The following is a 16077-nucleotide window of genomic DNA, read 5'->3' on the forward strand; positions in this document are numbered from 1 at the left end:
CCTTTGGTCATCAAGGGGGGAGAACATGAGCAGGGTAGATCTGCCCCCACCCTGAGCATAGCCAGGTGCACCAAGGTATGACACTAGTTTGAACTCTTGGTTTTCCTCATGTCATTATTAGCCAGAGGGGTAATTTTGCCTTATTTATTGGGATCAGAACATACATTATTTTCCCCTTAATCTCACATTCTGGTGGCTTTTAGCAGCTTTCCTGGGCTCAGACCAGCTATTGCAGGAGCACTGCTTAGGAAAAACGTTTGGCTTTGACAGCCATTTTTAGAGAAGGGGATTCTTGTTCATCTGAGTCTGGGCTTTCAGTCTCCACAAAATTGCTCTCCTTTTATTGCATCTCCAGCAGCTTGTAAGGTAGATGTGCCAGACATGGCACTTTTACATCTCCTAGGACCTTTGGGAGTGCCTACGAGAGCCGGGATTGGATATCGAAGCACTCATTACACAGGTGCGACAATCGCGTGAAGTGTCTGCACCAACTTTTAGTGACAAAGTTTAAACAATAATTGTAGGGAAACATTGAGAGTTTCCTCTCCTCCCTGCCCATTTCCCCCTTTTATTCAAGCAGTCACAGTGTCCACTGAGATTCCTCACAGTGCATGGGCAGAGCTCCAGCAACAGTAGCATTACTAATTTAACAGGAGTTCCCTCATTAACAAAACAAAGTAGTCCAGGTAAAATTTAGCTTGGTCTCAATGCTGAGGCTTTTTGATTTGCCAGTCCTGCAGAAGGGATAGTTAGTCTGCCGTCTCCACGAACAGCTCTACATCCCTCTTAGGGGACAGACTAGCAGTAGTACTGAAGAGTAGGAAGGATGCAGACCCAGAAGATCTGCAGAAGACTCAGTTTCAACACTAACATCTCAGGCTGGCCATGTTACAACATTTTGCAGTCTCTATTGCCCTGGGTGGGATGGCTGCAGACCATGAGAGCACAAAGCCACATTTCCCGATGCTTGCTTGTGCCATGGCACAAGAGAGTCTGGAGTTGAAGTGAGTTTTTTTTCAGAATCCTCAAGTTACCTGGCTTCCTTCAATGGCTTATCCTGCCCAAGTAGCACAGAAGTAGCAGCTAAAGCAGGAGACTGTACCTGATACATTTCTCTCATTGAGACAAGCCTCTCCTCAAATTTTTCTAGATTCCACAGAGTGCAGATTCCCAATTTTGTGTTGGTGACTCGGATGCACACAGTTGTGGGTTCTCCATTCATAGCTGGTAGGTCATACCTAGGAAACCATGCACTGTTTTATCATTTGGAAGTGTGACTATTGGCCTACTGTTAATCTAAGCCCAGTAGCCCCAGCAGTGACTGTAGTTAGACGGGTGGAGAAGAAGAGGTTGCAGGTGTTAACGTTTCTCCCCAATGAGCAAGCTGAACTTTCCACCACATGCCATGGTAACTAGATGCATTCTTAAATTCCCAGGAAAGCTTACAGCAAGTACATGCAAACTCTTGTTAAAGACATACCCCTCAAATACATTCACCAGCCACCCAGAGTAGTGCAGGACAGGCCCTGCTGGCATGTGGAGCCTGGCCCAAACCCCTATTACTACTCTGCTATTTTCTCCTAAAACAGCCTTAGTGATGTTCTCTGAGCCACCCACTTCCCCAATAGCCAAGTTTGCTCCCACTTAAGCCATTATAAAAATCATAGTGGAAGTTTCAGGACAATAGTTAACCGATTCTCATAATTCTGGTTCAGACATTTGTCCACAGTTACCACACACCCTTTTCCATTTTGTGCCCCACAAGACTGGTGTGGTGAAGGGTACTGGGTTCCATCCACCCTGGTTGAGTTGAACAAGTTGGAGTTCCTTAAAGAAGCACATTCAAGTTGCACTTGACATTGGACTATGTAGCTGTAGGACCAACATCTAACAGAATTCAGAAAGGTCACACCTAGCTTCATTTGAGAGGTTTAGACCCCTCTGCCTTTTATAAATTTCTTTAGGGGGATTGAGACTTAACTCCAGCAAACAGGGCTACCTGCTGAAGAGCGTGTGCTTGTTTAAGCTCTTGCTAATGACATTGACTTCTTGCAGCATTATGGAAAGCTGGAGGGCTGTCCACTGAGCTTGGTCTAGAAATGGAAATATTCCAGTAAGTTTACCAGACAAGACAAGCCTGAAGTTTAGTTTACGGAGGATTTAAAAAAACCAAACCCACACACCCAACCACTTACTCTCAGCAGACACAATCTTCCTTTCCCGTTCTTTGGCGGCACGCGTCTGCTGTAGCAGCTCCATCTCCCGAGCCAGCTTCTCTTTTTCCTGCTCAAGGAGGTCCAGGAACTTGCTGCGTTTTTGCTGGGTATCCTGAGCCTTCAAGAGACATGAGCCACAATTCTTTCAGCACATCACTACCAGCTAAGGACACCTGGGCTCTCCATCCCCAGACTCTTCCCTGGGGCCATAACTCCTTGAAACACTAATCCCCAGCTCTTGTGCCAGACCAGCCATTCCATCTTAATGCTTGTAGTCACGTGTTAGCCATTTAAAGAACATGGCTCTTATTCATCAGATGCAGAAGAGTGCTAGACTCCTCACAGACAAGTCTAAGCCCCAAGAGTTTATAATCTAAATGATGCACAAGATGAGATAGCACCCCCGGGAGGGGAAATCCAAGGACAAATGTAGTTAGAGACAGAATCCAGAGTTGCCCACATTTAGCATCTAGTACATACTGGTGACGCGCACAATTTTAGGGTGGGCTATTCAGAAGTGCTCAGCATTGCCAGACTGTATTCCCAATGAAATCGGATTACTGCTGAGTTCAACAGGAGTAGACTTAAGCCAAACACTGAATGCTTTGAAAGCCATTTAAATTATCAACATTTATTTCTGGCAGTGCTGCAGAAGGGAGGTTTTAGGAATAGGTCTTGATGCTCCAAACTAAGGGATAGTTTGAACGGTGTAGAGGGATCTGTGAGAGGAGACAAAAGGGGTATCCAGGCAAGAATCACTGTTAATGGAGAGGATGAGGCAGGAGAATGATAAAAGGAGAAGGAGGGGGAAAAAAAAAAATAGTAGGATGACGTGTTATGTAGTTTTCTCTCACTGCAATTTCATTCCCTTGCACCTGCTGACATTGTAAAGTCAAGTCCGCCAACAGTCGTGTATGGGAAAGGAAGCACTAGTGACGTTGGGTTCATAGTTTTTGTTTAAAGCAAAGCCATTGGCCCTGCAGGAGCAGAATCTGCGACACCTCCAAGGACAGTCACACACTGACATTCTCTCTTCTATAAACTACTTTAGAGCTTGTTCTTCTGCACCACAGCACGAAGCACCTTTTACTTCCTGGCCTAAGCGAGGGCAGGCAAGCGCACAAGTAGCTCTTCAGCCACCTTCCTTGTACTCAGGAGTTTCTTGTTCATTTCGTCTTCCTGAGGCAGGCAGAAGTGCGAATTAAAGCCATTCCCCTCCCCTCTGCCCCACCCGGACAGTTACCAGCTCCCATGGAAATATCTGCCAGGGGCTCAGTGAGTACGCCAACCCCCTGGAAGCTTGAAAGCAAAGCCTCAGGAATGGACATTTCCTCTCCACCACACGGGCTAGTGCGGTGCCGCTCATGTAGGTGCATGGGCTACACACTGTACATCCTGCAAGGCTGCTTCTGAATTACTGCCTTGCTTCCTTCCCAAATCCACCTAGCGAACAGAAGGTTGGAATTTTAACTTCCTGCTATAAGGCGAGGGTGGAAGAGAATCGCTTGTTACAGGATTTCAGGTGGGTCAGAAATCTCAAGACAGATTTTCCTCGAGTTCAGAGGTGCTTCGATCAGGCACATTTAATTCAGAACCTCCTACCCTTTGATAAATGTAGGCGGAGGTAAAGGCTATTCCTGAGACACATCAGCGTCAAGCTGGACCATTAACATAATGGGCAGTTTCTCATTGACGCAGTTTGAATGGCTGAAGAGTGGGGGGTGGTTTCTTGCTGTTGCTTTGAAATGGGGGAGGCACTCTAAGAAACTTACCAGCTGTTTGATGCGATCCTCATAAAGTCGCCTTTGAGCCCATAGCTCCTGCTGAGCCAGCTCCTTGGCCATCTGAAGCTCTTCCATCATTTCCTTCTGTGCCTGCAGTCTGGCTTCCTCTACCTCCATTTCAATTCTGGAAGCAGAAGAAGAGCGAAAGCAGAAGTGGCCACAGTCTGGGCCTACCTTACTGCTTCCTCAAGTTATGGAATGGGGCTTTCCATGAACTGTTACAGCTGGCCCCAAACTCTGCCCACGAGCAGAGCTACATGCAAAGGGAACCCAGAAAGACACCAGTTTTGCAGAGGGATCAGCAGGTTTGCTTCAGAACACCAGGGACATGGAAGTCCATTCTCCTAGGATCTAGTCAAATCCAGTGAAAATAAGAGGGGAGGGGGGGGAAGAGAACCACCACCCTACAAAACCCACCATGCAGTGGTATTTGGTGCAGCACCACTTGGCATGAACATGCTCTGAAATGCATGCTTTTACGTTCCCTCTACTGGCTCCTTCCGCGTCACTGTTAAGTATTTTACACGGATACATCATTAGAAGTTTAAAATTATTTTATGGTTTATATCTACAAACTGGAAGTATTTTGAAACTGAAGAAAGTCTAATGGAAAACTCTAAGTTAACAGTTTCAGTACAAGTTGTTTGACAATCAAATTAGAAGAGATGCAGGGAGAAAAGATGTGTTGAGTCCTAGCCCATCCCTGCCTGGTATACCTCCAGGCTAACCAACATTCTTGCCACTCATTTCAGAAGGATCAAAACCAGTCTATTCGGATTGGGGGTGCGGCAGGGAGTCAGGGTTCCTGTCTATTCCCAGGAATCTGATAGTTACTGGTTCAATAAGGATGGAGTTCGAGAGAGGTACTTGACAGCATGATGGCCCAGTCAGCTATGCTCCCTTTGAGATCAGAATCTCTTCCGACTCTCACATGCATTCAAGTTTCCACACACTCAGTCTGACATGGGCAGGCATGCCACATTTACACTAATCCTGCTATAGAGGAAGAGGAAGTGCAAGCAGACAAGCAGAGAGTTTCTAATGGAGTCTGATGCAACATTGCCATGTTGAAATATTGATTTTGCCCTCCACACGTAGCCATGAGCAAGTAGCACTGTCTGAGGCAGTCTAGGAGCTACAGTCAAGGCAGAACCAGCCCTAATGAACACTACTTATTTCAGGTTGTATTTTTGAAGCAAGTCTATAGTGCTTGAGAAAGATGCCAGATTAGAGTAGCGTAGTCATTTAGCTATTTTATGCTACCCCTCCCCCTGGCCACACCTGCCCACCCCCTACCAACTGCAGGACATTTCCCTTATTCCCCCTACCCAGACTAACATGCCAGCATAATTAGCAGAGTCCATTGGAGAACAACATGATCATTCTCGTGCAGTGTTCTATGAAGCCCAGCATCATCCCTTAATTATACAGCAAATGGCGTATCCTCAGCACAAAGCCGTTAAGACAGAACTGGAAGTGCTCAAATTGCTCACAAAATGCTTTAACCCTAGAACACATGGGGCATTTTCCAAGGCTGCCAGACAAGTTAATACACAGAACAATCTGCCTAGGTCTGCAGTTTCCAGAGTGCCTATGACTGCAGATCAAATACTTTTGCTCAAAGCAGATATTAGGGAAGGTCACGGAACACATCCAGTTACCTCTGCTTCTGAGCTTCAACTAGCTCATTTTTAGCAAATTCAAAGTCCCTCAGCCCATCAGCTCCCTCTGCTGGCATCAAAGAGGCACGACGCCCATTCTTGACCTCCATTGGGTGATTGAATCTGAAGTAATGGTTCCCACCAAGAATCACTCTGTCCCCCTAACAAGGATAAATAGGAGAATCACAAGGTATCAAAGCAGTGATCTGAAACAGGAGCACCATCCACTCCCACAAAAAGCCATCTTATTTCAGTTTATCTAGTAAGTGAGTTATTAACTTCACACACTGAAGTTATGCCTTAAATATCACAACAAAGGGTATCCTCACATCTTAGAGTTAATGTTACAGGAGACATTCCCAGGCCCAGCCCCCAAGGCCCAGAACAAGCCTGTTTAAGGGAACCACTCCTCTAACAGGATAGCTTCCTATTGTAATTTAGCCTCAAATGTGCCAGAGTTCACTATTAACCAGTTATTGGTTTTAAGAGTGTTTTTCCCTGTATAATAAGATTGCCCTTGAAAAGGGCTTGAGTGAACCTCAGGGTCATGGAGGTGGTATTACAATAGAGATTCACACACAGCAAGGTAGTCACTGGTAAAGTGGGTTTGCCCCGCACACAACCCCCTTTAGATACCATGAAGGTATTGCTAAGAACTCTCTCTTTTCAAGGCTTGTAAAGATCAGTAATAAGAACAGCAGCTATGGTTTTAATAGTTTAGGTCCCCACCTATCTCATACACACTTTACACAAAATCACGGGGAATGGGATGTTCGCTACTGACTGTACATAGGAACGTAAGAACAGCCAGACTGGGTCAGACTAATGGTCCATCTAGCCCAGTATCTTGTCTCGGACAGTGGCCGGTACCAAATGCTTCAGAGAGAACAAGTAGAACAGATCGATTTTAACTGATCCATCCCATTGTCCAGTCTTAGCTTCTGGCAATTGGGGGCTTGGAGACACCAGGAGGATGGGGTTGCATCACTGACCATCTTAGCTAATAGCTTCACAGACCTATCCTCTGAACTTGTCTAAATTCTTTTTGAACCCAGTTATACTTTTTGCCTTCACATCTCATGGCAATGAATTCCACATATTGACTGTGCATTGTATGAAGAATTTTTTTTTTTTAAACCTGCTGCTTACTAATTTCATCAGGCGAACCCTGGTTCTTGTGTTATGTGAAGAGGTAAAACACTTCTCCATTCACTTTCTCCAAACCATTCATGATTTTATAGACTTCTAACATCTCTCTTTTCTAAGTTGACCAGTCCCAGTCTTATTAGTCTCTTTATATGGCAGCTGTTCCATACCCCTAATCATTTTCATTGCCTCTCTTCTGCACCTTTTTGAATATACATCTTTTTCAAGATGAGGCAACCAGAACTGCACACAATATTCAAGGTGTGGGTGTACCATGGATTTATACAGTAGAATTATATATTCTGTTTTATCATCTATCCCTTTCCTAACAGTTCCTATCATTGTTAGCTTTTTTGACTGCCACTGCACATTGAACAAAAGTTTTCAGAGAACTGTGCACGATGACTCCAAGTGTTAACAGCTAATTTAGACCCCATCATTTTGTATGTATACTTGGGATTGTTTTCCAACGTGCATTACTTTACATTTATCAACACTGAACAGTAGACTAGGATCCCTACATGGTGTAGGGTGACTGCCTCAACTAGGAGGTTTCCATTCACAAAGGTCCTGGCATCTGGGATAGGACTTAAGGTGACCACTCCTTGCACATTGGTGATGACACTGGGAGGAAAGAAGAGAAAAACCAGCAGAGTTAGGCCTAACTTCCACTAGAGACAGAGTACAGCTTTTTGCAGAGCAAGATCATAGAATATTAGGGTTGGAAGAGACCTCAGGAGGTCATCTAGTCCAATCCCCTGCTCAAAGCAGGACCAACACCAACTAAATCATCATCAGTCCCTCAGTTACACAACAGGTAAGCATGTGAGAAATTGAGAAATCCAGTCTTTGAGAGGATACAATAAGGCTAGTGTTATGGTTCCTTTTGGGGTTAGCTTTGAAATAAGATGACAGAAGTGGACATATTTAGAGGTTTTTAAGGTCAGGCTTGACAAAGCCCTGGCTCGGCTGATTTAGTTGGGGATTGGTCCTGCTTTGAGCAGGGGGTTGGACTAGATGGCCACCTTTTGGGATCCAAAATCATAGAATATCAGGGTTGGAAGGGACCTCAGGAGAAGTGCAGTTCTATTCTGAAAAGAGACTGCAAATGGCACTATGGCATTCCCTGATCATGGTCTCAGTCCCTCCATCAAATGTTTACAAGTAAAGAACTTTTTTTCTTTTTTAATGTCAGCCCTGTAAACTCAGCCTGGGACCACAGCATCTTTCACCCTCAGTAATAAGGGTTCTGTGGGCTAAAACACTCAGCCATTAGGGTTTTACTACTATCACCCTATCGACTTCAAATTGTGCTCCGAGGCAGCGGGTGGCTATAACTGGAGCTCCACAGGCCATTCTGATGCCCAAGTCAGAGAATCCATCTCTTTCACAGCTGTGATGGCTCTGCCAGGCCAGCTGGAGAATAAAGCAATAGTAACCGACATCACCAGCGAGGTCCGACTACCCACAGGGAGCAGGACCTGCTGAGTAAGAAGCAGTAAGTCATTTTTCAGACTAGAACCCAGCTATAGTCTGATATGTACGTCTGCCACCAGCATGGACAGCTCCCCTGGCTCAAGCAGAGCGGCACGTGACTGAGAAGCTAGCAACCTTGGGGAAGAAAGTCCACGTTCAGGAGTTCAGCGGGGGAATTCAGCAGTTTCGACTCGGGCTAGAAGGCCTGCTTGGAGCTCAGGGAGCTCTCTCCTGTGGGAGGTTTTAAAATGGTGTGGACTTTAAGAGGACTTACCAGTGGTCCACTGAAATGAGTGCTCCTGTCAGCTGGATGTCATGCTCAGAGTCTGGATGAAGACTCCCCACTCTGGTTTCTCCCTCTTTGAGGATATAGAGAAGCATCTCCGAGAGCTGTGGATCTTCGTTTAGATTTACCAGGTTTGGCAGACAGTTGTCAACTTTGAAGCACACTCCTGCTTTCTAGGAGGCGGCAGCAGATAGAGCAGGATTTTAGTCATGAGCAGCTAGTGGGTTATGGCTAACAGACGAGAACCTAGCCCTCCCTGCTCACAGTCAAGGGATTTTGTATTTAAAAGGTGGCCTCAGAAACAGAACGCCTGTCCTTCTGATCTTCAGTCCCACTACCGGGCATTAACTTCAGCAGACAGATGTCAAAGCTGGGTTGGCCACTAGAGGGCACCCGTGTTCTCAAATACAATAGAAGTACACTGAAAATTTAAAGCTGTATATTGTGCTCTGATACATACAGATACCCAATGGAATAGCAGCCTCTGCTGTAAGCTGGAAAGATAGTGTTATGGCAACAAGTTGCCTCACCTATTTTTGTGCCATCAGTTTCTCCAGCTAGAACTCTTACTGGAAAGGGATTTTGCATGAGAACCCGCCTTCCCACTCAGACCAGCCAGTTTGCTCCTGTACAGAGGATAGCAAGTTTAATATTCCCCCTCCACCCTGTCTTACTGGTAGTTTTTCAGGACCGCTGGGAAATCGCTTGGCTTCCCATAATGTGAGTTACACACTAGGATCTTTTCCTGCTGCTGGAAGCTCACTCTGACCTCACCTGTATCACTCCTATCCACACATTTAGAGAGAGGTCACCAGCCTCTGCTGCTTAGGAGTGCCTCCCCTCACTCTGGCTCTGTAGGATATAGGCTTCACTCTCCATACCTGCAGTTCTTGCTCCTCTTCCCTCTTGTGTTGTTCTGCTAAAGCCAGTTTCTCCTGCCAGGACCTAGAAGAAGTCTTCATCCTTACCATGAAATCAATTCTCCACCTCCACCCCCCCACACACCCCCTACCACACTCACCACCAGGGCCGGCTCCAGGCACCAGCCCAGCAAGCAGGTGATTGGGGCGGCCAACGGAGAGGGGCAGCACGTCCGGCTCTTCGACGGCGGGTCCCTCAGTCCCTCTCCGATCGAAGGACCTGCTGTCGAAGACTGAAGCGGCAGTGGTGGAGGTGCCGCAGATCGCGACTTTCTTTTTTTTTTTTGCGCTGCTTGGGGCTGCAAAAACCCTGGAGCCGGCCCTGCTCACCACACCCACACACCCTTTTGTATACTAGTGATTGGCAACATTAGTTAACAGGAAACCAAAAATCCAGGCCTTAGTCCTAGATGAGTGACATGTGATGGACCACAGCCCAATGATAGGATATAAGCATTGTAACACTAGACAATGGAGTGTTTAAGTTGTAGAAGATCAGAACAGTAAGCTCTGAAGTATTTGCTTCTAGCACACTAGAACATTTAACTAAGACGACCCACATGGCCCATCAAAACCTTGTTCCTTACATTGGGGGGAGGGGGGGGGAGATTTCTTACTTCTGTGATTCTGCCAGTTCTCTTTCCCGTTCAGCAAGTTGTTCTTTCAGATACTGGATTTCTCGGAGACTAGCTTCATATTTCAGCACATCAATCACTTGACTGCACTGCTGGGCAGCTCTCAGCTTCTCAATCTCAGCTTTCAGCTCTTAAGGAGATGGAAAACACCTCTTTAAACTAGTTACATTACTAGTTGCATTGGATTCAAACAGCTCAAGCCCTCCCCTTTCAGAAGTGACAGCTTTGGCAGTATGGACCTCCATGGGAAACATCCCTAGGAAAGAAGGAGATCTCAGTCTGGGAAAACTTATTTGATTAAGTTTTTGCCTTGACTTGTTCTTGACTATATCCATCTGTGGATATCTAGATCTGATAGTGACAGCTACAGGAACATTCTGCTAGTGAAGGTGTTCGCTGGAGTAGTCACAGCACGTAGGGACACTAGGGGTACAGGAACAATTGCAGCAAACATTGTTTTTGGACAATGCGTGTCACCTTTGGCCACCTGGTACACATTGACCAAGTGCACAATACCCTAGTATAGGAGATCTCAGGCAAATATTAAATACAAGAAAAAAAAAAAAGCAGCTAGTCACAGTATTAGTCTTGGCTTCATACAGCAGAGGTAGAAGACAGCTACTCGCAGCTTCGGGAAATATTTCCTTTAGGCCCCTCTAACTTACTGCCCTCTCGGGTCAGTGTCATTTGCCTCCCATCATTTTGTACTGTTGGAGGCATCAATCCCAGAACCACAGGCTGCTAAGAGCTGCTTCTCAGCTCCATACCTCTGATCAGCACTGCATTGGAATCCTCATTGACCTTGGCCACATTAACAATGCTGCGAGCTTGACTGGCGTAGCGCAGCGTGCTCAAGGTTTCCTCAACGTGTGCAGCGGTTGGGCTGATGGTGGCTATCATGGCTGTCTTAGAGTTACCACCCAGGCTCTCCTTCAAAAGCCTCAAAGCAGATTTAGGAGACAAGTTAGCAGAGTGACCATGAATCATGGGTAAATGGCAACAAGATCCAGTTTGCAAATCCACCCATCCTCTATCCCACCCTTAATTAAAGGGACAGTGCCACGTGGAATACTAGTTCCTGCAATAGCCTCTAGGGTTAAGGCTTTACGAAGCCCAGAAGTTTTGCATTAACTTCTGTACCTCACTTACATTGACCAGAAAAGTCCACTTCTGCTTCTGGCTCCTATGTGAGAACATAATGGGGGAGGTACAAGATTCACTAGTCAGAAAAGACACTTTTGCTAGTTTATAAAGACTTTGCATAGTTCTGGTTTAACCAAAACATCCCTTTAACATTAGGCCCATCTACAAGGTTGTTAGGCACCCAGATACTATAGTATTGGGCAGATTATAAAATGTCCACGATATTTTAGTATCTTGTTTCATTCTATTTTATTAAAGGTCAGGCTTCTCATACAATCGGTGCCTAAAAGTGGTAGCATGCAAAGCTTTAAGGAGCAGTATCAAGAGACCAGCTGAACTAAGGCTTTGGTGAAGAATCCCTTACTATTTTTTCCAAAATCTGAATTTGCAGTCCAGCTCCAAGAGCTCCACCAGTCGTCCTGTAGGACAACTCTGTTTCAGTTACAAAGCCGTGATGTTTAACAAGCATGCCCAGAATCGGATTTTAATGGGAGAGCTGTGTGAAGGTGCCAGTAGTTTCCTTGCCGTACCAGGTTAAGACAGAGTCTCTGTAAGGGATGAAGCACTTTCTCTTGAACTGGGACATTTCAGATAGTGCAGAGATCACCTTCCCGAGGGTGAGCAGGGACTTGTTGATACTAGCACCTTCCTGGAAAGAGACATTACCAAATTTACAAAGGTAACTGCAACAGCCAGAAGGGGATTTTGATACAGAAGCTAACTGAATTAACTTAGTTTTTCCCTTTCAGATCCCAGCTATGGCATCCCATCATTATATGGTTACAAAAATGAGAACTGGATCCAAAGACTTGTTTCTCCTAATAGCTTCCAGATCCAGTTTGCAAATCAGAAGCAATTTTACATGCCGCTAGAAGTGTGGCTATCAGCTGGATTCTCACATCAGCCCTAGTCAAATTCAGCAACTGGAACCAAGCTGCCAGCTAAAGTCACAATGTAGGTGGCATGCAGAATCCAGCTCAGTCGTCCAGAACTGCATTAGCGCTGCTGGATTACCTGTAGCGGGAGACGTCATTTGTCAGTAGAGTAAGCAGATATGGCACAGGGGAAACATACTACATATGGAGGAAGGTGTGCCAGTTCGATACAGTTACTTTTGAAGGCTGGGACTATAACAGCGTTTAAAAGAGAACTGGATACATTCATGGTGGTTAAGTCCATTAATGGCTATTAGCCAGGATGGGTAAGGAATGGTGCCCCAAGTCTCTGTTTGTCAGAGGGTGGAGATGGATGGCAGGAGAGAGATCAATTGATCATTGCCTGTTAGGTTCACTCCCTCTGGAGCACCTGGCATTGGCCACTGTTGGTAGACAGAATACTGGGCTAGATGGACCTTTGGTCTGACCCGGTACGGCCTTTCTTATGTTCTTTTCCCAACGTGTTATTCTATAGAGATCCAGATATTTCAAAGGGTATCCATGTTCTCAGAGTTAAAATAATCCAGCTTGCTTAAGTGTGGGGTTTTCCTTGGAGGCTCACATTTTGGGATTCGTTCACCATCATGCTTTAGAGACACCTACTTGGCTGAGAAAAGTCAGTTAAAAATTCTAATCAATAGCAGAATGCCAGGACTGGGGATTTTCAGATCAAGGAGAGACTAACATCAATACTTTGCACTTCTACAGCACTTTTCAGCCAAGAATTGGTTATCCAAGCACTATGAGGTAGGTATCAGATAGGGACTCTGATAAGTAGAGGATCAGGGTCATACTTAATTGACTTTCCTCTTGGACAGGCAGAACCCCGATCTCCCAGTTCTGGGTCTAATGGTTCCTCCAAGGTCGCTACTATTCCCTGTCATTTTCATAGACATCATACCAACTCAGTGGAAGATTTTGCATTTGGATTTAGTTTCCCCTCCTCTCCCACCCCAAAGTAAGCAGCATCACCCAACCTGCGTTCTCAGCCCACTGGTTTGTGCCAGATTGCAGCGCTCACTTCCCGAGAGGTCCACCAAATTCACGTGGCTCACCAGCATGTGGTCATGTGCTTCTCCCTCCAGGTGTTCCCTCTGCAAGGCCACACAAGAGATTAGATTTGTTGCCAACGAGCTTAGCGTATGAACATTCAGCATCTTCCTTGCCTCCAGCCTTCAAATCAGTGGACAAGGCTACGTCATCCCATGGCTAGGCAGCACAGTCTGCACACTGGTCCGGTCACTTTAATAGCTCCAAATCTTACCCCACAGGCATGAAAGCCAAGTACAGGAAGACTCAAGGGGCAGTTCCAGAACAGTCTGGTGACTCGGGATAGGTCTGGGATTGGAGGGAATGGGGTCCACTTGCCTTCGTCTGAGCCACGACCAGTTTGAACACAGAGTGAGAGCGGGAGCTTCTCTCATTCACGCTAGTGGCTGCTGTAGCTCGCTGCTTGTTTCCAAGTTCCAGCCAGGTCTAGAATAGAAGCAACAATTAGTTTCCACATTGATCCCGCTCACATTCCCTCCCTGGCTCCTCTCCACCCTGCTCCATGGCCTGGACCCCGGTCTGAGGATTGCTGTTGACACTCTGCTCCACAGACACAGTGGAGCGGGAAAGGGTAAAGCTAGTCTGTGCAGGAAACAGAGCTTTTCCAGGAGCCAGTCCCATAGTGTCAAATGAACTCCCCCAGAAGCTAAGGGCCATTACTATCCTCCCCATCCCCCATTCTGCTTTCATCAGCAGGGTGCACTTGTGTCCTGTCTTTTTCCATTGGAGAGAGAGAGACATTAAAACAAGTCCCCACACTGCACACAGTCCTGCCATTAGGGAGAAGACAAGAGAAAATGAGCCAGGAGACAGATGTTAGTCACTCTGCACACGATGGGAAGGCACTCAGACACTGCAGCAAGCAGGGAGACACAAGCACCTGTACAGAACAGAACACCAGCTCCAAGGAATGAGACTGCATTCTGAGCAATTGCGTGATGCTTCGCTGTTTAAGACTTGCCTGGCCATAGCAGCTTACCAAGAGACGGCAGGTGTTGCCGATACAGGCTTGTGTCAGGACATATTAACTGTTAGTTCTGAAATGCCCCTTCAGGGTAGTGGGCTTGCTAGGAAGCAGTTCAAGATACCCACCAGAGCAATTGAGTGTTATGGGATATGGGGAGCCACTTATTTCTCTGCCTTATGAAATACCCATTACAAACTCCAGGCTACCACATGTTAGCAGCAAATCTGGAGAGCAGCTGCAGCAGACAAGGACAGTCAGCCCCTAAGTTGTGGTCTCTCTGCTCACATGGGATTTTCCCCTCCTCCCCTTCCCCCACCCCACCCAAATTCTGGATTCAGCCAGCTCCTAAAGTGCCCTGCAAATCTGAGCAGTTTTGCATGGCAGTGCCATATGCAGTTTTGAAGAAAAGGGCTCAGACTTAAAAAAAAAAAAAAAAAATTCTGCTCTCTGTTGATTTTGATCGGCTTGACTATACCTAGAAGCAGCATTCTTCCCCCCAACATTCTCAGCCTGACTGGAGAAAGGAGCAATTTTGTTCCATTTAGCAGAGGATGTCACTCTCAGCATGGAGCAGGTTAATTGATTTCCATGGTCAGTTAAGAGAATTAATCAGATGAACTGTGGAAACAGCCAAGGAGAAGGGAAACAATAGATGCCTGGCTTAGACATTTTTTTCTTAAAGGCTTTGAAGATAGTTGACCTGGAAACACAACTCATTAGTGAATCTTGTTCTTCCAAAAAAAGTCTCAGAGCTTATTTGCAAGCACGGTTGATGGGATAAACGGACAGTGAATCCGTGGCATTGCTTACACTGCAGTACACGGATGCTGCCTTGACAGAACATTTGCTAGTCTATTTTATAGTTACAGCCAGCGGCTCAGCTGGTAGGGGTCTCTCTCTCGGATGTTAGATAGGAACAACTGGAGGACCTCAGCTCTTTGGGCCAATATAACAGGAAAGAACTTGGTGGACATTAGAACACAAGCCCTGGGATTGGAAGGTGAGACAAGTGTAGATCAGATAGCTCAAAATCAAGAGCAGAAGTAGAGACAGATGAGATCAAGCATGCCCATTTCATTAGGCCTTGAGTATACCATAAAAATTCAAATTAGGAAACAGAATATTTTTTACTGGATCAACTTGGTCCACCCTTGTGTGTCTAATATCCTGGGCCCAACATAGCTACAACACTGCTTACAGATTAGGAGAGTGAGCTAGAGAGACAGGAACCCTCTACATTTGCAGAGGAGAATGTTATGTGCCTTGCTGTAAGATTTAACCGGGGAGGTTCATCCATCAAACAACTGCACTGAAGTTGCTGGAAGAGGGCATAAAGTTACTGTTATGGAATGAAAGAGCCAGAAAGGCATGCCACATGAAGTGTTCCAGAAGCCCGGAAAGAGACCAGGCAAAGCTGCAAGGCATGGACAGCTAATGGCATCATCCATAGGAGAGCCAGGAGAAGAGGTTCACTCTTTAGGGATTGTAGAGGGAAAAAAAAAAAAAAAACAAAAACACACAGAAGCGGAAAAAGTATGCGTCAGACCACAGGAGATGAACAAGAACATTAAATTTACACTTGCCCACAGGGAACGGACAGTTTGCTGAAATGGCAGGAGCCAAAATTATTCAGCGAGTTAGATACATCAGCAGGCATTTGGCAGATTCTCTAGGACAAAGAGTACACCAAGATTTGCACTTTCAGTACCCGGTTTGATAGCTACGACCAGCGCCTGGAATGCTTTCAGCACCAGAGCACCTCACCAGCGAGAAGGGACTGCAGGAGTGAGTAGACACTAACAGTGTCACCACACATCTTGTAGGATACTATGCAGTGCCATGCTTCCTGGGCAAATCT

The 16077-nt window shown here is 46.0% G+C and overlaps 1 protein-coding gene across 1 annotated transcript in view; it reads right to left on the reverse strand.

Moving 5' to 3' along the window:
• The window catches only part of ADGRD2 (adhesion G protein-coupled receptor D2), a 97112-nt gene that overhangs the window by 71421 nt on the left and 9614 nt on the right, over nucleotides 1–16077 (reverse strand). The window contains exons 7-19 of the mRNA XM_054007095.1: nucleotides 13571–13678; nucleotides 13180–13296; nucleotides 11798–11916; nucleotides 10892–11064; nucleotides 10107–10254; nucleotides 9451–9514; nucleotides 8558–8742; nucleotides 7329–7431; nucleotides 5662–5822; nucleotides 3989–4124; nucleotides 2196–2334; nucleotides 2000–2093; nucleotides 1103–1238 (exon numbers count right to left, since the gene is read on the reverse strand). Coding sequence (XP_053863070.1) covers nucleotides 1103–1238; nucleotides 2000–2093; nucleotides 2196–2334; nucleotides 3989–4124; nucleotides 5662–5822; nucleotides 7329–7431; nucleotides 8558–8742; nucleotides 9451–9514; nucleotides 10107–10254; nucleotides 10892–11064; nucleotides 11798–11916; nucleotides 13180–13296; nucleotides 13571–13678 — 1683 coding nt within the window. The remainder of the gene's footprint in view (nucleotides 1–1102; nucleotides 1239–1999; nucleotides 2094–2195; nucleotides 2335–3988; nucleotides 4125–5661; nucleotides 5823–7328; nucleotides 7432–8557; nucleotides 8743–9450; nucleotides 9515–10106; nucleotides 10255–10891; nucleotides 11065–11797; nucleotides 11917–13179; nucleotides 13297–13570; nucleotides 13679–16077) is intronic.

Source organism: Malaclemys terrapin, chromosome 17 (genome assembly GCF_027887155.1).
Source record: "Malaclemys terrapin pileata isolate rMalTer1 chromosome 17, rMalTer1.hap1, whole genome shotgun sequence".
NCBI classification, from domain to species: domain Eukaryota; kingdom Metazoa; phylum Chordata; order Testudines; family Emydidae; genus Malaclemys; species Malaclemys terrapin.